Consider the following 23,344-nt stretch of genomic DNA (forward strand, 5'->3'; position numbering starts at 1 on the left):
GTAAAGATTGGAGATAATACTTGCAAAGCTTCTAGCCTAGCAGAGAGTAGCTATTAATAGTTTCTAGCAATTTCCCTCCTTCCCTGGATCGTCAGTTTATCCCTCTGCATTTGATAAAACGTAGCTTTTGTTATAAACTGCCATGAAAATAAGTTCTTAGGCTTTTCCAGCAAGCGGCCTGAGGTGACCTCTAAAAATGGTTTGCTATTCACTTGATCCAGAAAACCCCATAAAATCACGCACATCAAGAGGTTCAACTCTTCGTGCTCACTTTAAGAACACTCGTGAAACTGCCCAGGCCAATACGTGTGTGCGTATCCGAAAAGCCACCAAGTATCTGAAGGAGGTCACTATAAAGAAGCAACGTGTGCCATTCTGTCATTACAATGGCGGAGTTGGTAGGTGTGCCCAGGCCAAACAGTGCGGCTGGACGCAGGGTCGGTGGCCCAAAAAAAGTGCTGAATTTTTACTGCACATGCTCAAAAATGCAGAGAGTAAGGCTGAACTTAAGGGCGTAGATGTAGATTCTCTGGTCATTGAGCAAATCCAGGTGAACAAAGCCCGCACAATGCAGTGCAGGACTTACAGAGCTCGTGGTCAGACCAAGCCATACACGAGCTCTCCCTGCCACACTGAGATGGGCCTTCCTGAAAAAGAACAGATTGTTCTTAAACCAGAAGAGGAGGCTGCACAGAAGAAAAAGATATCCCAGAAGAAACTGAAGAAACAGAAACTTCTGGCCCGGGAATAAATGCCGCAAAAAATAAACGCAAATAAAAGTTAGAAAGAAAAAAAAGTTCTTAGGTTTGATATCTTAAGAACTTAGAACCAATACTATCTAATAGAAGTCAGTTCCTGTCACTATCTTCATCTCTAGAAGTTTTTTTACAATCACAGAGGAAAGTTCCTTAATGCAAGGTAAGTTTGGGGGGCATATTGGGAAAGTGACCAAAATCCAGTCAATTCTCTTTTTCCTTGTAAATAAATACCTTGGAGTTGGAGAACAGGTGAGATGGGGATGTCAAAGGTAGAAAGATTTTTACTCATCTCATGAGAAGAGAAAACCAACACAAGGAAAAATTTAGAAGCATGTCTCTAGTAACGTTTATAGGTAAAATATTGCCCATCTGATAGAAAACACGAAAGTAAAAATGTGTACATTTCATGCTGAATTTATGGAGGGTGAAATGAGACTTTTTTTTGAAGGAGAAGGAGAAACTCAGCAATGTTTAAAATCTAGTTCATCATGTTTATATCCCAACCTATTTCTCTTCTCATGCTTCCTACCGAAGGGAAGGGCATCAGGATCTATCTAATTCCCGAGCGGGGAATCAGTGTCATCCGTGTCTGCTTCTATGCCTCCTTACTATACCAGCATCCAAGCGGTCACCATATTCTGCAAAATTCCATTACCTCCTGAGTCTCTCCCAATGCCCTTCAGTCCATCGTTATCTGTTCTTTCTGGGCTTCTGTAACCACCTCTCCATCACACGGCAGCTGCCACTTTTACTTTCTCCAAATCCATTCTCTGCTGTGCAATCACACTGATCTTCCCTCAACTCAACACTCTTCAACGGCTCCCTGCAAGCCTCAGGACGAAGCCCAGTGTCTTTAACACGATCTACAAAGCCCTTGATCATCTTGTTCCTGCTGCTCTCCAGTCCAAAGGAGGTCTTGCTAGGACCACATGATTTTGTTAAAAAACAATTTGATCAAGAACAAAATCACAGCAGAAACAACACGTTGATTCAAAATCTCCCCCACCACTTGTTTTTCAGGTCTTAGTGATTCGGATGCACGAAGTATTTAGTAGTGCTTAGTTTTTATGCATCTTCAAGCCTTTGGGACCATTTTTCAGACTTTTTCAAGTTTTTAAATTTTATCTCTATTTGATTCTTAGACAATTATGCTTGTTTGGCATCTATTCCTAAAGCTTTGGGGCTTGTGGCAAAGTATTAGAGAGCGAAGTGAGTGTAAATCAATGGCCTGATGCCATGGCTGCCGGCCAGGAAGACCAGGATCTGTTCCAGCATCCGTGAGTCCTAAGCGGGGTCGGACCTCCACCGGCTCTCACTGGCACTGGGATGCTGGGAATAAACGCAACACACTATAGGCTGAATGCAGTGAACAATACCCTGGAACACTGTCAGTGGCTTCAGAATCTTCTGTCATCTAATAAGCTTCTGCAGATGACAATTCACTCACTATCCCTACTTCCATAAATCATTTTTCTGCAAGAACGAACCCTAGACTTGAGCTCTTCCACCCACAGAGAGTGGGGCACGCTCCATGCCCCCTCAATCATGACCACAAAGTTGAATGAATCCCATAGTGGCAAGAAAATGCAGCTTCATATAAAAGAAATATAGAATATAGCTAAACAGGCAAAGCAGGCATGAGTGGTTGAGGCTGGGTTTTTAAAAACAGCAAAATGTTGAAACAAGAAAAATCTCGAATAAACAACCTAACCTTATACCTAAAGCAACTAGAGAAAGAAGAACTAACAAAATCCAAAGTTAGTAGAAGGAAAGAAATCATAAAGATCAGAGCAGAAATAAACGAAATAGAGATGAAGAAAACAATAGCAAAGATCAATGAAACTAAAAACTGGTTCTTTGAGAAGATAAAAATAACAAAATGTTGGAACTTCCCTGGTGGCACAGTGGTTAAGGATCCACCTGCCAACGCAGGGGACACGGGTTCGATCCCTGGTCCAGGAAGATCCCACATGCCGCAGAGCAACTAAGCCTGTGCGCCACAACTACTGAGCCCACGTGCTGCAGCTACTGAAGCCCGTGAGCTTAGAGCCTGTGCTAGGCAACAAGAGAAGCCACCACAAAACAAGAGAAGACACCGCAAAATGAGAAGCCCACGCACTGCAACAAAGAGTAGCCCCTGCTTCCACAACCAGAGAGAAAGCCCGGGTGCAGCAGTGAAGACCCAACACAGCCAAAAACCCAAAAATGTTAAAAACTGAGTAACAGCCTGAAAATATATTTTAAACGAACCCCTTACAATCATGATTGCATGAACTGGTGATTGGAAACATTCATTTCTGACCTGCTTTTATTTTAACCAATATGCTATTTCTTTTTTTTTATTTTAATTTATTTTTATTTTTTTGGGTGCATTGGGTCTTTGTTGCTGTGTGCAGGCTTTCTCTAGTTGCGGCGATCAGGGGCTACTCTTCGTTGCAGTGCGCAGACTTCCCATTGCAGTGGCTTCTCTTGTTGCGGAGCACGGGCTCTAGTCACGTGGGCTTCAGTAGTTGTGGTACACAGGCTCAGTAGTAGTGGCTTGCAGGCTGTAGAGCACAGGCTCAGTAGTTGTGGCACACGGGCTTAGTTGCTCCGCAGCATGTGGGATCTTCCTGGACCAGGGCTCAAACCCATGTCCCCTACGTTGGCAGGTGGATTCTTAACCACTGCGCCACCAGGGAAGCCCCCAATATGCTATTTCTATCAGTTTCTTTTCCACAATTTATCTGAATGCACTGTCACCCCTGTCCCTACCTCCTCCTCGTGGTCCAGCTGTACAATTTCCCATGACCTAAAAGAACTTCCCTCGTTCTTCTCGGACTTTGCACACACACCCCGCCTAGGATGCTCGCTTCTACTCTACTCTTCACCTGGTTAACTCCAACAGATTTCGCAGGTGAGCACTTGAACACAACTTTGTGTGAGGAAACTTCCCTGCCCGCCATGCGCAGACAGTTGGCTGGAGATTTCCATGGGACAAGTCTAGGACATCCTTGTACGCATGATCTGAGGAAGCTTTTTCAAACATGGAGAACAACACTTTTTATTTTGTAGACTGTACGTAGAGTTGTACATTTTCTAGGCACTCTCTTGACTTATCCCGACATCCATAGCACCAAATATGAACAATAAAGAACAGGGTATCTTTAAACTATGAAGTGTTAATGGCTCAGAGTGCGTCACATATATTGGATTAACGTAGCCAACGAGCTATAAGGACAGAAGAGGAGGATAAGTCAACAAAGAGGTATGTTTTGGATGCTGAATCAAAAGAAACAAAATGGATTATTTTCTCTCTGAATCCTTCAAGGGGCTCTTAGTTTACGTATGGCCTAAGAGTTGTTTGTGTTTCTTTGAAAGGAATACATTTGTGATATTTTGTGAGATGATGAATGAGCTGGTGAGTACACAGGTGACATTAAAAAATGGATATTTTATATGGTTTAACAATATACAAGTTATCTTACCTGGGGGTTTTTAAATACAGCGTATTTTTCCTCCTTCTCCAAAAACAGCACTTTATTTTCTGTGTCTCTTGTCCAGTCTGATAAGACTTCAACAACATTTTCATGGTCTTCAAAAAACCTTTCTGATAAAACAAGGAAAAGCATTCTTTCAGACCCAAGACATCAGGGTTTCCAACAGAGAAATAAGCTGGTGTTGAGTTAACACAATGCTTCATACTTCTCATCAGTTTCTAGAAATTCCTAATTCTTACATGATGTCACATTGTAACATCTCTATTATGTGTATTCTTCAGTCTCAGGTCTTCAACTTATTTTCCATTAAAAACATGGCAGATGAACCTACAATGTAGCGATAATGGTCAGCCATTGCTCTTTATTTCATGTTAGAATTTTTGACTATTTTAAATAGCCCCAGGTGGAGGCAACATCCTATATGGAAGGAGGCCAATTAAGCAATAATTGGGTAAACAACTTTGAATGAAATTGTGAGAAATTGTGAGATAAGTGATGAGTACTATAAAACATCACTCCCTAAAATGCTAAAAAACAATGTATTTCGGAACCAACCCTAAACCTTCCTTTAGAGAGCTTTCAATTCTCTATTTGACTCACAGAGTTGAAGAAAACTTCAAGAGGTTATTTCTGTGCAGACCACTTCCTCCAGAAAGATGTGTACCCAAAGCTTCTAAAACATGTATTTCTGTATTCCAACAGGCTCTCCCAGGAGACAATTGTTCTATGAGTGGTATTAAGAATGAGAAGTAACAAGAGTATTTCTTTAATTGCTTTTTAGCTTTTTAAAAAAACTCAATCAACGTCTATCCACTGTCCTTTGCTCTTCGGGGCTGAGCCTCTTCCGCTAGACAAAGTGTCAGACATTGAGTGAGCGGGCAGTGATGTGAGGCCCGCGGCAGAGTTACCCTAGAGTATAAAGAAGTAAACTTTAAAGAGACATCGGCTGACAGACACCCAGGCTCTCCGACCATCTGCTCAGCTTGCTAATCATGCGGTAAGAAGTACCCTCCTGTCACTTTCTTTCCCTTTCGGATCTGCTAGAGAAGGAGCAGCAATAATGCTTACATTCCCCAAGGTCTGGCCACCTGCTCCAATCCGAGTCTCTGCCACAGATAAATGAAGAGGCAAGCATTGAACCTGACCTAAGGGAAGTGCTGCAGGGGGAGTCTTGATAGCCTTGAACCAAACTCTTCTTCGCAATAGACCAAAACCCATAATAAAGCAAACTCACAGGTTTTTTGGAGTACAGCCAATTGCTGGAACTGGGACTTACCGATTTGTAGTTCTGGATATATTTCATAAAGACACCAGTCCACATTGCAGTCACAATGGGTTTTCTCAAAAAGGTTGTCTAGAACATCTCGGGCTAATTGCCGCTCATCCACCATCAGTGACTTCGTGCTGTTATCATTCATGTGCACCTTGACAACGAGCTGAGGATAAAGCCACAGGGCAGCCAGTAAATTCAAGCAACTGTAGAAGGCCACCCACTGAGGTTAAGGTTTCAATGCTGCTATCTCTTCTGCGAATTTAAGTAAGAAGGTGTCCCACAAACTCACTCATATGCCAAGCACTTGTTTAAGGTGCCAGGAATATAAACGTAGAGAAACCAGTTCACAAAAACAGAAATAAATACACAATAAGCAAAGTCCCTGCCCGGCTTTCAGAGACTCTGCATCCTGGTGAGGGAGAGAGAAAACCAACACAACCCAAGAAGTGCTGCCTGCCGGCCTCCCTGACATCTTTCTGTTACTTCTTCCGGTTCATCTCAGAGCCCAGAAGCGTTGCTTAGCTGAAAGCCGTGCCGGTACCTTTATAATAAATTCTTCTGTCCTGCTTAGCTGGAGTTGGGTCCCATTTCATGCAACCCGAGAGTTCTATGACACAGGTTAAGACCAAGTTGGTTAATCTACAATTCTTTGAAGGTCGGAAGTTGCAGAGTGACAGCGTTGTCACCGAGGGGTCTTATTGAGAGGCAGGTGGTGTCACAGCAGGACACGTTTGAGATTAGAGGCGGACTAAGCCAGATCAATGTAGACTGAGAAAGCGCTATTATGGAGGCATGCAGGCCAATGAGTGACCTAATGCACTTTTCATTTGATTAAAAACAAATTTACTGCATTGAGTTCACAGTCAAATTGGTAGCTACCTTATTCCAAATCTGGACGGTTTGGTGTGAGAATTTACTCCTAAGGGCACAGGATTTCACTGATTTTTCCCAGACAACTTGTCAAGGTTATTAAAACTTCTGATCCCTAAGAGAGACCATGATTCTGATGTAACATAACAGAATTAATTCAACAACTAATCAGCTAGGGTTTGGATTTTCTTTGATACATGTGTATTTGTAGCTTTTTTTTTTTTTTTTTCGGTACGCGGGCCTCTCACTGCCGTGGCCTCTCCCGTTGGGGAGCACAGGCTCCGGACGCGCAGGCTCAGCGGCCATGGCTCAAGGGCCCAGCCGCTCCACGGCATGTGGGATCCTCCCGGACCGGGGCACGAACCCGCGTCCCCTGCATCGGCAGGCGGGCTGTCAACCACTGCGCCACCAGGGAAGCCCTGTAGCATATTTTTAATTCCGGCAGTTGTTAGTTATGAGTGCTACAGGTTATAACGGTGCTATCTATCCAGTCTTCAAAAGGAACAGTGGAAATGTGCCCATGAAGCCCACATTTATTAGACACTTATGTTTAAGGGAAGATTTTCCATAACTCCTTCTGGGAAGATCTACGTTCTTATTTTATTCTTTGCCAAGATCACTGACCCTCCCTGATTAAGTGGGAGTTAGCTCTAGTTAGAGTCCATCTTTGAGTGCCACACGGGAAGGAAGGGCTGCCTTTCCCTTTCCAGACCATCCCTGCCCAAACTCCAGCCTGCAGTGCCGGCAGTTACTCCACAGGCCGCCAGCAGAGAATTCCCAGAAGCAACATCGTCAACCAGAACCCCCTGACACTCTTGCTTAAACTTCTATTCTAACTTGAAAAGAGAAGCATGAGATAGTTAGAGACAAGTTCTGCCTATTCTGTCTGTCTAAGGTTGGTCCTGGTTATTCACATATGAGGCTCATCATTATTTTAAAAAAGTGTTTAGATGGAGTGAAGAGAGAGGTCATACAAGTGGTAACATTTCTTCCTTCCCCCAAAGTTTGGGTTAGATTCTGAGCAGCAGGGAAACTGCCCCTCTGGTCCCACTCCCACCCAACTGGATCTTGAAGACAGTGTGTAGTTAACAGTGAAGAATGCAATTCCTGTAGATTTCTGTGCAGAGTTACTGAGAGCAACCAAGGGTGTGGATGGTGATAAGAATCTGGACGAAGAGCAGGCAAGGACCACAAGTCGAAGCACACCTACCATCTGCTCTTCCCACACTTGCACACCTAAGACTCAAATGCAGACATCAGGGCAATAAAGGTGCATTTCCTCCTCCTGGAACCATTCAAATTAGACCATTATTCCAGGCTTGTCCGAAGAATACTTTTTTTCCCTTGAAAACCTGTAGCCCAGAAACGTCTAGTTGGACAGTTGTTTTTGTTGTATGTTCATCTTTTTTTTAAAAAATAAATTTATTTATTTATTTTTGGCTGTGTTGGGTCTTCATTGCCGTGCGTGGGCTTCTCATTGCGGTGGCTTCTCCTGTTGCGGAGCATGGACTCTAGGCATGCAGGCTTCAGTAGTTGTGGCACACGGGCTCCATAGTTGTGGCTCACAGGCTCTAGAGCACAAGCTCAGTAGTTGTGGCACACAGGCTTAGTTGCTCCGCGGCATGTGGTATCTTCCAGGTCCAGGGCTCGAACCCGTGTCCCCTGCACTGGCAGGCGGATTCTTAACCCCTGCGCCACCAGGGAAGTCCCTGTATGTACATCTTTTGATGTATTTAAAACAACAGGCCCAGGACATCCCTGGTAGCGCAGTGGTTAAGAATCCGCCTGCCAATGCAGGGGACAGGGGTTCAGTGGGGAACCTCTGGTCTGGGAGTTCCCACATACCGCAGAGCAACTAAGCCCACGTGCCACAACTACTGAGACTGCACTTTAGAGCCCATGAGCCACAACTACTGAGCCCGTGTGCCACAACTACTGAAGCCTGTGCACCTAGAGCCCATGCTCCGCAACAGGAGAAGCCACCGCAATGAGAAGCCCATGCACCGCAAGGAAGGGTAGCCCCGGCTCACCGCAACTAGAGAAAGCCCACACGCAGCAACGAAAATCCAATGCGGCCAAAAATAAATAAATTTATTTAAAAAAATAAAATAAAATAATGAAACAATAGGCCCAACTACTACAATGTCAAAGACCCATTCATCTGACCAGAGAAATCAGACGTGGATGGTTGTGTGGAAAACAAATGCCTCAAATAGTGGAATGACCATGGCTTATTTTCTGTGGAAGGCATACCTGCTGCTCTCAGCTGAGGAATATTGCTATAAAGTAGTTACACGTCCTAAGAAACACTACCAGTGTTAGGATTTAGAAGACAATCTTCCTGATGAAAAAATCAGTGATGTTTGACCACATTTCATTCTTGCTTAGGAATTCTTGAGAAAATAAAACATAGCTTGGTGTTTTGCTTTCAAAGAGAGAAAAAAAACTAAATCACATAATTTGACAATGATGCAATTATGAAAGGGTTGGGGGTTTTTTTGGCAGAAATTGCAAACTAAATTTAATCCATATGTAGTTACCAATGTCCACAATTATAAAACTTAGGGGGAAAAAAAACAAGAGAAGGCTGATGACTTTTAGCAAGAAGAAATCATATTTAGTCTTCTTCACAGCTTTCTTCACATTTACAAGCTGAAGAGTAGCTATATACCAACACATGACACCCTAAGTCACAGTCAGGCGATTAGCAAGCTGAGTACTTTTCATACCAACACCATATGATATAGAGTAAAATGACTCAAGCACGAAAAAACTTCCGCTTTCTAATCCATCATAGTAAAGATTTAATGGATTTTATCATTTCTTCTTTTTCTTTTGCAAACTAATAAATACAAAATTATCCCAGCCCTAAATCATTTGCAATAAATACATTTTTGCTTCTATGATAAAATTTACAAGTGGAATTGGTCTCCTGTGTCACAGAGCTTTAAAACAAAGAAACAAAATCAATGAGTGAATCCGATTCTGTTTCCAGTTCCAACAGCTTTGCAACACAAACTGTGTACATCGTTCTTCATGATCCAAAGTGATGTCAACACCCCACAGAATACTTGAGGGCAAAGTACTTCAGATAAACTTGATTCCATCCTTTATAAAACATGTTGTAGCTTATGTGTTAGTACATCTTAGTTACTTTATTAATGGATGAGTATGACTCAGTTTTTTTTTTGATGTTCTGTGCCACACAGCCTTTTGTTTTTAGAAATAAGTCTGGAGGGTCCTAAGTCAGAAAAAATATACACCTTAGCTTCTTAATTTTCTTTCCTCTCCCACTGATCAGAACTGCTTCTGTTTCACATCTGCTTTGTTGACTAGAGGCAGGTGGTGCTTTTTGCTACTGTTACAATTCACCTCAACTAAATTATGGCAAAGTTCTGTGGAAACACTGCTTTCTCCTCCTTGTTCTCTTCATCTCCAGTTAAGCAAACTGGCCAAATATGCTAGTTGTTCTACCTTATTTTTTATATTTTTTAAAAATGCATTTATTTATTTTGTCTGCGTTGGGGCTTCGTTGCTGCACTCAGGCTTTCTCTAGTTGCAGCGAGCGGGGGCTACTCTTCGTTGCGGTGCACGGGCTCTCCTTGTGATGGCTTCTCCTGTTGCGGAGCACGGGCTCTAGGCCCACGGGCTTCAGTAGTTGCAGCATGCGGGCTCAGTAGCTGTGGCACATGGGCTTAGTTGCTCTGTGGCATGTGGGATCTTCCCAGACCAGGGATCAAACCCATGTCCCCTGCCTTGGCAGGTGGATTCTTAACCACTGTGCCACCAGGGAAGTCCCGGGTTCTACCTTTTAATCTAAGAACCAACTTCTCTTTTCATTTATCCTCTGAGAATATCTCCAACGTGGCCCCCATTTTATAAACCACCCAGTGGTTTAACATAGTTGAAATAATTATGAATTGTATTTTTACTCATTTTCTCTTGTCTTTTTATCTCCAAAGGGAAAGTCGGCAACCGAAGACAGCCCATCTTCCCCTGCCATCCATTTGTAACTTGGTTCAGTACATGTTTATCTACAGTGAGGTCTTGTGCTAGAGAGACGGCTATGAAACAGGTCACCCTGCTCTCATCCCTTCCCCTACAATCCACTTTCCACACAATGGCCACTACGATCTTTAAAATCCATATATTATCCCTTGTTAAAAACCCTCATATGAGGACTTCCCTGGAGGTCCAGTGGTTAGGACTCTGCGCTTCCACTGCAGGGGCCACAGGCTCAATCCCTGGACAGGAAGCTAAGATCCCGCATGCCGCATGGTGCGGCCAAATGCTTTCCCACTGCACTGACAATATGTTCCAAACTCTTCGTCAGACCTGTGAGACCCTGTGACCCCACCTGCCTTTCTGCCCTCAGCTCCTCCCATTTTCCCTCCTGCTCAAGAGGTAAAGGGATCAACAGTATGGTGACGGATGGAAGCTAAATTTTGGGTGGTGAGCACACTCTAGGGTATACAGAAGCAGAAATATAAGAATGTACACATGAAACTTACATAACGTTATAAACCAATGCTACCTCAATTAAAAAAAAAAAAAGATTCCCTTGGGCAGTATCACTCCTTCCGGCATTATTTTCTTCATAGCACTTCTCTCCCCAGCTAGAAGTGAACTCTACACAGGCAGGGACCTCACCTGACTGGTTCACCTCTCTGTACCCCCAGCACCTGTTCTATGAGATGAGGATGCATCGGTAAAGAAAACACAAAACCCCCTGGAGGAGCTTCCCTGGGGGTGGGGAGGGGAGGTAGGCATTAAACAGGATAAACAAGTAATCTGGACAGTACGCTGTACGGGGAGGAAGGAAAGCAGGGGGAAGGTAAGGGATGTCAGGGGTGTGTGTGTGCACGGCACTGAACAGGTGACCAGACCTAGTGAGGGACAGAGAGAACCCACTGGAATCTGGGGAAGAGCTCTCCAGGCAGGGGGACCGCAAGGCACAAAGGTCCCGAGGCAGAGGCATGCCTGGAACATCTGTGGAGCAGCAGTGAGACCAGTAAGCTAGAACAGAGGGTGAGGGAGAGGGCTGGCAACCAGATCATGCAGGGACTTGAGGATTTGGGCTTTACTGTGTGTGTGTGTGGGGACATCCTTGAGCAGAGGAGGGACAAGAAAAGAGGTGGGAAGAGAATCACACGAGGGGGACTGGTCTTAGAAACATGGCAGTCCACGCACAGGAGCAGGAAAGACCATGGACCACCTGCCACAAGTGCAGGCGGGTAGGGAGGCAAATGAGTTGGGAGCTTGTAGAACCTTTCTTTGGATTGCTTCTACTTCTCAGTGCAATGGGCTGAGAAAATGTGGGAGAGGAAGGAGGTATTGGAGATTTTCAGAGAGAGGACAAGGTGGAAGTAGTTTTCTAGGTTCGTGGGAGAGAGACTGGACTTGGAAGCTCAGGCAGCACTGAAGGCCCAGGCTGGATTTAAACAGGGGTTCACAGAGCGAGGACAAGGGGGGAGAAGGCAGCCGAGGATGTATCAGTTCAATAACCGACCATAGAATGCAATCACACGTAGAGAATGGGGAAGAAAAATGATAAAAAGGTTCATGCATGCCTGAAATGAATGGAACCAGAATGACCTGAAAAAATTCTCATAGATGAACCTTGGAAGTCTGGATCCTGGAGTAGTCAAGGAATATTTATTAAATATCGATCAACATGTACTGAAATCCTTCATTCAAGGAACCATGAGAGGTGCTGCAGGAACATAAAATCTAATGCCCTGTATGAAAAGAATAATTCACCCAACTGTAAGCAAAAAGTTCTTAACGACTCTCAGCCACGGTATATGCTTCAGGAGTCGAAGTGAGATCGTTTATCTTTCTCTTAATTTACCTAACTAACTATTGTTAACACTTTATTATTAGGTAGATGCTTCTCCTGAGCTTAAATACATGTGTCTCTGATATAACACAATATACGTGTCTCCAGAAAAACCTATGCTCTACAGAAAAAGCACGACAAATTACAGGCTTATTGGGACAATAGGGTCGAGGCAGGTCACTCAAAACCTACGCCAACTTTGAACACACAGCTCTAGCCAAAAGAACATTTAGTATTTCAGGAGAGAACCTGGACATCCAGGGCAGACTGGGGGCTGCCTCAGGGGGTATATAAAATGCAAAAAAGCCATCGTGGAAATGAGGTGATGCCACTAGAAGCTGAACTCTGACCCGTTGACTCGCCAACTCGCCCCCAGAAGGGGGCGCCACCTGCCATTACCCAAGAGTGAGCAGAACCCAGAGTGCATCCTTAAGGGAGGGAGCCCTGGGGGTAGAGACTTGGAAACCTCCATATTTACACTAACGCAGGTCCCCTATTTATCAATCACCAATGAGCCAAGCGAGGTCATTAAAAGAATCATTTCTCTTTGTCCTTAAATTTAAAAAACTACAAGTCATTGGAAAGCACCACTTGAAATTAAAATCTTTTTTAGGCTTAAGCATAATAAAAAGTCCTTAATTTGACTGCCCCACGCAAAAGTGATTCATAATTTACCTTCTTGACCTTGGCCTCCTTCAGTTTTTCCAATGCTAGCTTAATTTTATCAGCCTTAGCTTGGGCTTCTTCTTCTTCCTGTAAAATGACAAGACATTCAACACAGTCCATTAAATAACACCAGGGAGTAAGTACCCTTGCCATCGTTAGTGTCTTAGTCACTTTATATTGACAGAAGGCTGTGTTATACAGGGCACCAAATTTCACATGATTGAATTTCAAACTTTAAGTAACTGTAACAGAAATCTTCAACCTGGAGATACAGAAGACAGTCACCCTTTATATCTTAGGAATAGTAACTTAAAAGATGAAATGATGACTCAGAGTTTCACATATTTAGTCTGCAAAAATCTCTGTTTGGTTCAAAATTGGGTCTAACCTGAGGAATCTATAGGTGAATCTCAAGGGATTTGAGCACTTCCTGAAATTATACACATTCTTTTGAATTAGTATGTGTTTTCTGGGATTCTTAGTTTTTATTAGATTCCTAAAGGGTCCTTATCTTCCCCAATCAAACTTAAACTTATAATTCACAAAAAAAACCCCAAAAAAACCACAACAAACTACTGACAAACACATGAGCAGGCAGAAAAGAGAGTGAAATATTTTATGAGCCCAAAGCAGACATATATCTTCTTATACCAGTAGTTCTTATATATTTTTTGAGCCACAAACCCCTTTAGGAATATGTTTAAAGCAATGAAGCCCATAAAGCTTCACATATGCATTGACTTTGCAGACAGCTGGGAATCACAGACTCCTTGACTTCTTCATGGACCCTATATTAAGAGCTTCTGCTCTTTAGAATGGCTGTTATCGAAGACAAGAGATAAAAAGTGTTGGCGAGGGCTTCCCTTATGGCACAGTGGTTGAGAGTCCGCCTGCCAATGCAGGGGATACGGGTTCGTGCCCCGTTCCTGGAAGATCCCACATGCCGCGGAGCGGCTGGGCCCGTGAGCCATGGCCGCTGAGCCTGCGCGTCCTGAGCCTGTGCTCTGCAACGGGAGAGGCCACAACAGTGAGAGGCCCTTGTACCGCAAAAAAAAAAAAAAAAGTGTTGGTGAGGAAGCGAAGAAATGGAAACCTTTGTGCACTGTTGGTGGGAATGTAAAATTGGTGCAGCTGCTACGGAAAACAGTATGGCAGTTCCTCAAAAACTTACAAATAGAACTACCATATGATCCAGCAATTCCACTCCTGGGTATCTACCCAAAGGAAATGAAATCAATATCTTGAAGAGATCTACACTCCCATGTCCGCGGCAGCACTATTCACAGCAGCCAAGACATGGAAGCAACCTCAGTATCTGTTGATGATGAATGGATAAAGAAGATGTGGTGTAGATATACAATGGAATATTATTTATCCACGAGAAAAGGAAATCATGCTGTTTGTGACAACATGGATGAAACTTGAGGGCATTACACTAAATGAGATAAGTCAGACAGAGAAGGACAAATAGTGTATGATCTCACTTATATGTGAGAATCTAAAAAAGCTGAACTCATAGAAACAGAGAGTTGAATGGTGGTTGCCAGAGGCTGGGGACAGAGGAAATAGGGCGATGTTGGCCAAAGGGTACAAACCTCCAGTTATAACATGAATAAGCTCTGGGGATCTAAAGTACAGCGTGGTGACTACAGTTAACAGTACTGTATTATAAACTTGTTTAGAGAGTAGATCTTATATGTTCTCACCATATGCACAACAAAAAGGTAATTATATGAGGTGATGAAGGTGTTAACTAACCTCGCTATGGTAATCATTTCTCAGTATATGTGTATCTGATCATCACGTTGTATGCCTTCAATCTGTACAATACTATATGTCAATTATATCTCAATAAAATTGGGGGGAAAAGAGCCTCTGCTCTATATGGATCACCGATTTTCAAATAATTTTATACAATAATCACACAATAGAGCAATGAATAGGATTTAACATTTGATTTATATTTCATATTTGTTCATTCAAAAGGCATTGTAGGGACTTTCAGGGTGACTAGGGTCGTATTTATGAATACTGATCATCACCCAGTACAACGAATGCAGGAGCCACAGGAAATAGAGCTAGGTTCTTACTGTAAAATATTTTTAAAGTGGCTTACTCTAAGAAAAATCCTTAAAGCGCTCTTCTTGCATGGATGAGAGATATGAGTTAACGTCCCACGTAATGACAATATGAACTTCCCGGAAATCTATTAATATCAAGCATTCATCACCTACCCGCCCCATAACGCCCCTCCCAACTATGACCTTACACGTGATACACAGATATCTTTGCCCTACTGAATACGGCTGCCGAATTCAGCAAAATTCCATTTAGTTCAATTCTGAAATATGTAAGGAATGCCTTCTATTCTTTATGTACTGGACTAGGACCAGGGACACAGAAATGTATACATCACTTCCACAGTTCATACCAAGTTAATAAAACATGACCCCAAAAGGTTGAGTATTATCAGGGAAAGTTGCATACAAATACAGATTTTAGCCAAACTATAACGATTCCTGAATATGGTCCTAATATGTCCTTGATACACACCAATGTGTCCTTTTACGGAGACTCTGGCTTTGCAATGAACACATCTGGGATTCTTGTTTCTTAGAGTCTCAGAGCTCTGGGCGTACAAACTTAAATGTAACCGCCACTCTGAAGAAGGTCAGAGATCTTGGGTAGCAGAGGTCAAGAGTCCTGACCCCATGGACTTACCTGAGAGAGAGGTTCAGGAGCGGGTGGTGGCAAAGGAAGGTCTAACATGGGATCAGCTGGTGGAGGAGGTAAGTCATCCTCATATTGGCTAATACTCGGTGCAGCAACATTTGCTGTGTAACCAAGAGAGGCTGCACCACTGAAACTTGGTATATCCAGAGATGCTGAATGAGGTCGGCTCTGAGAGGACTCTTTCTGGGCCTGGATTGTCCTCTGCTCAGCTTCTCTTATGTCTGCTACCAGATCCGCCATGAGAGCATCTAAATCTTGGTCTTCCAGTGCATTTAAGGACTCTGATAGGGAAAATCACGTTAGTGGTCAAGACAACAATTTGCACCTAGAAAAATTTAACGAAGGTCATTTTAAAGAGTACATTTGAGTACTGGCTGCAAGGGGCTGGGGTGGGGGAAATAGGAAGAGGTTGGTAAAAGGGTATGAACTTTCAGTTATAAGGCGAGTAAGGTCTGAGGATCTAAGTATAACATGATGACTACAGTTGATAACACTGTATGGTATAATTGAAATTTGCTGAAAGAGTAGAACTTAAATGTTCTCACTAAAAAAAAAAAAAAGAATACGTGAGGTGATAGATGTGTTAACTAACTTGATGGAGGAAATCCTTTCACAATGTATATGCACACCAAATCATCACACTGTACACTTTAGATATCTTACAATTTTGTCAATTAAACCTCAGTTGGGACTTCCCTGGTGGTGCAGTGGTTAAGAATCCACCTGCCAATGCAGGGGACACGGGTTTGATCCCTGGTCCGGGAAGATCCCACATGCCACAAAGCAACTAAGCCCATGCGCCACAACTACTGAAGCCCGCGCACCTAGAGCCCGTGCTCCGCAACAAGCCCCTGCTCACCACAACTAAAGAAAGCCCGTGCACAGCAATGAAGACCCAACACAGCCAAAAAAATTAATTAATTAACTTAAAAAAACCTTAAAAAAAAAATCACTTCCCTCCAAAAAAAAACAAAAGAGAAAGAAAGAAGAGAAAAGAAAAATAATGGGGGAATGTCTTCCCTACATTGGGACCTCACAGGCCAGCTATAAAGTCAACTCCAAGCACCTGATTAGATGCCTAAGTAGAGAATTCTTGTACATTCTCCTGCAAGATCTTAGCGTTTTAGAAAGTAGGGGAGGGGAGAGGCTGGAAAATTCTCCCCAGGTCTTGGGAGGGCAGACAGAGCACCACTGATAAATATACTTGGAAGAAAGTAGGTCTCCACCAACTGGGATTTATTTAATACGCCTTGAGACTTGGGGTGAGGGCAGAGTTTCTGTGGGCACACCATCCAACTATAGGAACTCTCACGTCACAGAAAGAGCAGTTAATGATAAATATTTAATAGCAGGAAATAAAGCACCAAGGGGGTTAAGGAATGAAAAAAAAAATTTTTTTAATTGGGATTAAGTGGTAAAGACTTCATAAGACAGTGAGCTGGGAGTTAACTCTTAAAGGAAAGGGCATACCCGAATTTTCAGAGTGAGGGTGAGGGAGGACGATTTTCACTGGAATTTCTTCCACGTGAGAGATTACTGTGGAGATAAGACCCGGGATCCTGAAAGCTGATTAGACCACGTGGCATACGGGGAGCCGTGGCCGTGAGTCGCGTTGCTACAGCACTTTGTCCATCAGGCAGTCACCGGATGGTGAGTGTGATGAACAAAGTATGGGCAAGGTGGAAGTGATCATGAGGGGGAGAATTCTAGCTGCTGTGTGCAGCGTGAACTGGATTGAGGAAATGCGGGCAGGGGAAATGAAGCCCTCTCAGAAACAAATGAGCAGAAAGCATGGTGAAATCATTTACTGCCAAACATCATCAGCATAAACACCATATAGCATATTACGTTAATGCCAATAGTTCTATGTACAGCACTGGGACTGAGTTTGGATCTCTTAACCAGGTAAAAAGCATTTTCCTTCTAAGCCACCGCTGTTTTGCATATAGCTTTTCATAAAATTAAGTGAAATTTTAAAAATCTCAGAGAAAATATGTGTAGACCTAATGAAGCATATTCCTAATTTTCTAGTGTCATCAATTACATTGTGACTGTAGACACACAGCAAATGATTTTAATCCTTTATAAAAATTTTAGGGACAAAATTCCCACAGTAACACATATAGTAACAATTTCCAAAGCAAATTATAATCCTCAACATATTGGTATGGGATTGAGTGATAAAGAATTGGGGATTCTGTTCAGAAGTTTATCGTTAACTCTCCAAGTAACTTTGGGTGAAGTATTTTTTGACTCATTTTAAGCAATGTTTTAAGGGAAGACAGTAGAAAAAAAAAATCTATTCCTATTGTAATTCCCAACAAATTTAATTTTCAGTACATATCAGTACTTTTTTAATGGTCTTGTCTCCTTAATGGCATGAGTTTCTTGTTAGTGTCTTTTAACATGACTATGTTTATGTATTGCTGGGTTTCTTGGATTCTGACATTTTCAGTAATTTTTTGATACAAGGTAATAAGTGCTTCGAAAGCATTAGTTGAGCTTACTACAACTAAATTACTGATTAAATTTTAATGGAACTGATTATTCAGCTGTTATGAGTGTCTCAGGCAAATCTGCACTGTTCATATATGCAAGTATATGTTCTCTATTAACGTCATAATTTGACAAAAGTGTGTTGGTTTTCTGAAACTTCATGAATGTTACCATCATTCCATGTTGCAGTGGAAACGACTGACAGAAATAATAAGTTTATACGGAAGATAGAAAAGAGGGTGGGAAAAAGAGGAAATCAGAAGAGATGTACTATAATTTATCAAGATACAGTTATTCGAACCTTAAGGTTTAATCTAAAACTTACTGAAAATGACAGAAACAAAGGAACCCAGTGAGTGATGGAAATAAAACTTGGAACTCTGGATTTCTGTAACTAGGCTTCTCTATTATTTTGTTCTTTATTCTTTTGGTTGGCACTGCAAGTTTTTGGAAAATCTTTTCCAAGAGTTGCAGTGAATTCTCATTAATTTGGAAGCAATCACTTCAAGATTCATTGTAATTTGAGTAGCACCTGGGCTAAAGATTGTCAATGCACTAAGTAGGAAGAGAGATTTTTGTTAATAAAATATGACAAACTTCAGGGGACTAAAATGTCAAATAGACCAAATATACTATACTATATATTAAATATATATTAATTAAAATATATTTTGAAGCATCTATTCATATATTCTCAATCATTATGAAATGGCCAGTTCATTAATATCCTTGAAGGGACATTTCCTTATTAATATTTTCTTATACTACTGTATCTTATTACTGTAATGGCTTAGGAGTAAGAAGAAACTCTGCTTTTTTAAAAAAAAAATTAGAAAGCTTTGAGACTTTCAGCAAATACAGGATAGTGTTCCTTTTCATTACAGGCAAAAATATCTTCTTGGCCTCTCAATTCAATCCAAACGGCAGCACTCAATCTGAATGAAATCCAGGACTTTAAAAATTATACTTGTCATGATGTCCAAGTTCCTTAAACTTTGTTTTCAGATTACAGTTGTGTACAGATTTTAGTCATTGTTATCATTTCAAATTACTTAAGAAAAGAAAGGATACTCACCATTTAAATCCTTAAACCCCACACTGTAGTTAAACTCAGCTCTGGACGGTTTAGGTTCTGGAGGAGGGACAGTGTCGACTCCTAAACTCTGTGAAAACGGATCCCAACCCCCAAAGTTATTCATGATACCAGTATTTTTGCAGTGCACTTTAATCATTAAGTAAAGAATCATTTGCTGCTTATACATATTCTCTTCAAATATGTTCTCTAAAAACTGTATTCTTACTTGAACATGCTTTAGGTGATTTTTTTTTCCTACAGAAAATGACAAGTTAAATTATGACAAGTTAAAAATGACAAGTTAAAAATTATTCTAGAAGGTACATCTTGAAACAAAACAGGTCAAATGATGAGAATGAGGTTGTTCATTTTTAGAGACAACAAAAACTTTCCGGGAATGAAGCATGGTGACACATACACTACATAAGGATTTAAGTTATGACATCAAAGAAAGGAATTGTTTAGTCACTTGAAGATAAGAGCTGTTTCAGGATGCAATCTGTTATTACACAGTAAAATGTTAATGCTGTTACTCTTATTTAATAAAACTTGTTAAAAAGAAATTAAGCCACAGTAAGTTACTAATTTTGTAAATAACATTATTTTCTAATTGATAAAGTGACTGCTTGTATGATTTAAAAGCTAATATTTAAACGTATTTTTACATCCATAGTTTGAGAAGTGATTTCACCTGTTCTTAAACGTGAATGTTTTCATGACAATGAGTACATTCTTTGATATTAATTTGACTTGGTAAGTAATATCCTTGTTCATGTCTTAAATTTCTGAAGGAAACCAATCATTATAGGTTTGAGAATAAATTAATGATATCATCAGTTATACGTAGGAAAAAAAAGGCCATTAATCAAGAAGAAGTTAAAAAAAAAAAATGAACCCAATCAAGTTAGAATCAAGGATAAAATGTAGGGAAAAGTGACTGCAACTCCAGAATTCATTCTACAAACCGGAATGAACTTGCAAAAATTGCCAAGAAAGAGGGAGGTTGATGGAGAAACTACAGGGCAAATACCAGAAAAAAAAATTTAGTGAAAGAAAGTACAAAAAAATTCATTAACTAGTTGGTTTTTAAATGCTATAACTGGGAAGTATAACATCACAATTAGGGTTGCCAACTCATTTTTTTCTCAGGAATATAATTTACTAGGCTACTTACAGAAATTAGAAGTAGTTCTCTAACAAAACATGAATGCATGAATGTGTAACGTAACAGGCTTTGAGTAAAATACAGAGAGAGGGAAAGGAGAGAGAGGAAACCAGTTTTAGGAAGGAACTCCTTCAATCACAGCTTTAGCCAAGGAAACCCTGTGACCCCACTCACCTGAGCGCAATAAAGAAAGATCAAAACCCAGAAAGGTCTTCAGTGAAAGAAGATCCAAGACACTCTAAGGGGCCCTCTTCTTACTCTTGAATTAGAGTAACAACACTCAACTATGAAAATCCCAGACTCTGACCAATCAGAATAATCATTCCTCTATGGAGCAGAAGTGAGTGAATGGACAAAGAGACCACAGATGTTCATTAAACCCTCCCCCTTCATGGGAGGAAAACGGTCCTCTGATTTATAGCAATGTGGCTTCCATCCTAACACTCCCTGGTTATTAGTCAGCACCCTTTTCTCTAAGCCTGTCGTCTCACATTTTGTCTCTTCTTTCATAGAATCTAAACCTTCTTGAATTTTATACGGAGTATAAAGTAGATGCTAACTAACATTGATTTATTTTTCCTAAAATAAATACTTAAAAATAAACGTAGATTATTCTTCATTTACTTTGTAGAAAACTTTAAGATCCCTATCATATTGAGGAATACTGGATGATTCTTATTTTAGTGCTTTATGCAGAAAGCAATGAGCTGACTAGTCTTTATATAAAGGTAACTGCAGGGGAAATTGTTTAGTGGTAGTGGTTGTGGAAGGTTTGCTTGGGGAAAATTCCTCCACTGGCTAAATATTTGAACACGATGAGCATGAAAATTGCCATAATAGAATGTATGTGTGACCCAGGCATTCAATTAACTGAACTCAGAAGGGTATAAACAGGAAAAAAGGTTTATTTTCTCCCCTACCACTGTTACATCAGGAATATATAATATTGTCAATTTCCAGTCTTTTTAAAAAGATAGCTCTTGTCATATTAAAATCAAATTCTGTAACCCCATTTTTTTTCTTTTAATGTTTTTTACTTTGAAAAATGTCAAACAAGAAGGTGAAAAAATAGTACAATGGACAACTATATACCCTTAGCCTACATCCATTTAACCCCATTTTTTTCTCATTTGAAAGTTAAGGAAGGGAATTTACCTGGGTCAGGAGATCCATCTCTCCCAGCAAATTGCTGAACATTTGGTCTATATCTTCGTTTGACTCACCCATCTGAAAAAGGAAGAAATCCAGTTATAAACAATCTAATAAAAGTCTGGGGCTTCCCTGGTGGCACAGTGGTTGAGAGTCTGCCTGCCGATGCAGGGGACACGGGTTCATGCCCCGGTCTGGGAAGATCCCACATGCCGTGGAGCAGCTGGGCCCGTGAGCCATGGCCACTGAGCCTGCGCGCCCAGAGGCTGTGCTCCGCAACGGGAGAGGCCACAACAGTGAGAGGCCCGCGTACCGCAAAAAAAAAAAAAAAAAAAAAAGTCTGATCCCCGGATAACTGTCCCATCTCTCTCTTTTCCCCAAAAGCCCCATAGAAAGGCAAGTAAGTCAAGAAGAGAAGGTTGTAGAGAGGGAGGTGCATTTCACCCTGAAATTCCATGCTTGACCTCTCTGCAATTTGCTTGGTCCAAGATTGAACGGAACCCTAGTAACTATCTCAGACCAACAATTGGACACTTTTTCCAGATGGAACTAGTCTCTTTGGGGCCAAGTGAACAACATTCAGGAATTCACATCACCATAGGACACCCTGATTGGAAAAGGAGAAAGCCTCAGGCCACAGGTGATGGCATCAGAGTCATGAAGAACTTCATTTCCATTTAAAAACCTACCCAAAAATGATATGTCAGCGTTAAGACTATTTACCAAACGATTCCTTGCTTTACAAAGTTGTCTCTGAAACAGCAGCTTCTGGCACATTTATTTGGAAATTTTAGGGTGACAAACACTTAGAACTGAAATGGCCACACAATCAAGTGATGAGAGATGGAAATAAAGCAAGTTTTACATTATAATCTTTCCCTACTTAAGCTGAGTGAAAGAACTGTCCAAGAGAGGAAAAGTGTTTCCATAAAGTCGGGTGGGGACACCCTGGGAGGTGTAACTAGTCGCTCTCCTCCTGACATCACTGGCAAAGCTGGATTAGGACATTAGGAGACATGATTATGAGGCTTAATGAGTAATGTGTTGTTTAGCAAAGGGACTCAACTGCTTCATCTGTAAGACGAGGAGTTTGCCGCAGATAATTTCTTAGGGTCCCAAATGCTCTAAAACACTAGAAGATTAGTACCAATTACAGCTCAATCTAAGAAGTCTGGTGAGTGTAGCATGTATTATTTAAGCCAAACAATATTTATATGTATGTATGTGTGTGTTTGTGTTTTAATTATTTTATATGGAAACTTTTAAATATATACAAAAGTAAAGAGAATAATATAATGATTTTTATGTACCCAGTGTCCAGCTTTAACAATGATCAACTCATGACTAATCTTTTTTATGTAGATACATATGTAGCACTAAAAGATTGTTGTTGTTGTTTTTTTAACCATAACCATAATACTATCATCTCTGCACACACACGTGTGTGTTTGCATTTAAAATAAATTATTTGGGACTTCCTTCGTGACACCGTGCTTAAGAATCCACCTGCCGATGCAGGGGACATGGGTTTGATCCCTGGTCCGAGAAGATCCCACATGCTGCAGAGCAACTAAGCACGTGCGCCACAACTACTGAAGCCCACGAGCCTAGAGCCCATGCTCCACAACGAGAGAAGCCACCACAATGAGAAGCCTGCACACCACAATGAGGAGCAGCCTCTGCTCGCTGCAACTAGAGAAAGCCCACATGCAGCAACGAAGACCCAACACAGCCAAAATAAATAAACAAATAAAATAAATTATTTGAATTGCCAAGATTTGGAAGCAACCTATGTGTCCATCAACAGATGAATGGATAAAGAAGATGTGGTACATATATAC

General features: G+C 41.4%; 2 protein-coding genes across 3 annotated transcripts in view; one reads left to right on the forward strand and one right to left on the reverse strand.

The window, feature by feature from the left end:
- APBB1IP (amyloid beta precursor protein binding family B member 1 interacting protein) overlaps positions 1–23,344 on the reverse strand; it is a 102,909-nt gene that overhangs the window by 38,516 nt on the left and 41,049 nt on the right. Inside the window, exons 2-7 of one of the 2 annotated variants that reach the window (XM_079907674.1) lie at positions 21,510–21,581; positions 19,190–19,277; positions 15,607–15,899; positions 12,895–12,972; positions 5,514–5,673; positions 4,226–4,347 (exon numbers count right to left, since the gene is read on the reverse strand). In XM_079907674.1, coding sequence (XP_079763800.1) covers positions 4,226–4,347; positions 5,514–5,673; positions 12,895–12,972; positions 15,607–15,899; positions 19,190–19,277; positions 21,510–21,581 — 813 coding nt within the window. Of the gene's footprint in view, positions 1–4,225; positions 4,348–5,513; positions 5,674–12,894; positions 12,973–15,602; positions 15,900–19,189; positions 19,278–21,509; positions 21,582–23,344 lie in introns of both variants that reach the window. The other variant, XM_079907675.1, reaches the window with a different exon arrangement.
- LOC307182761 (large ribosomal subunit protein uL22-like) lies at positions 188–751 on the forward strand (the record flags this gene model as incomplete). Its single annotated transcript, XM_079914232.1, has 1 exon — positions 188–751. Exon 1 carries the CDS (start codon positions 197–199, stop codon positions 749–751), a length of 555 nt encoding a protein of 184 aa, XP_079770358.1. The 5' UTR covers positions 188–196.

The sequence above is a fragment of the Stenella coeruleoalba genome (genome assembly GCF_951394435.1).
Source record: "Stenella coeruleoalba genome assembly, chromosome: 2".
NCBI lineage: Eukaryota > Metazoa > Chordata > Mammalia > Artiodactyla > Delphinidae > Stenella > Stenella coeruleoalba.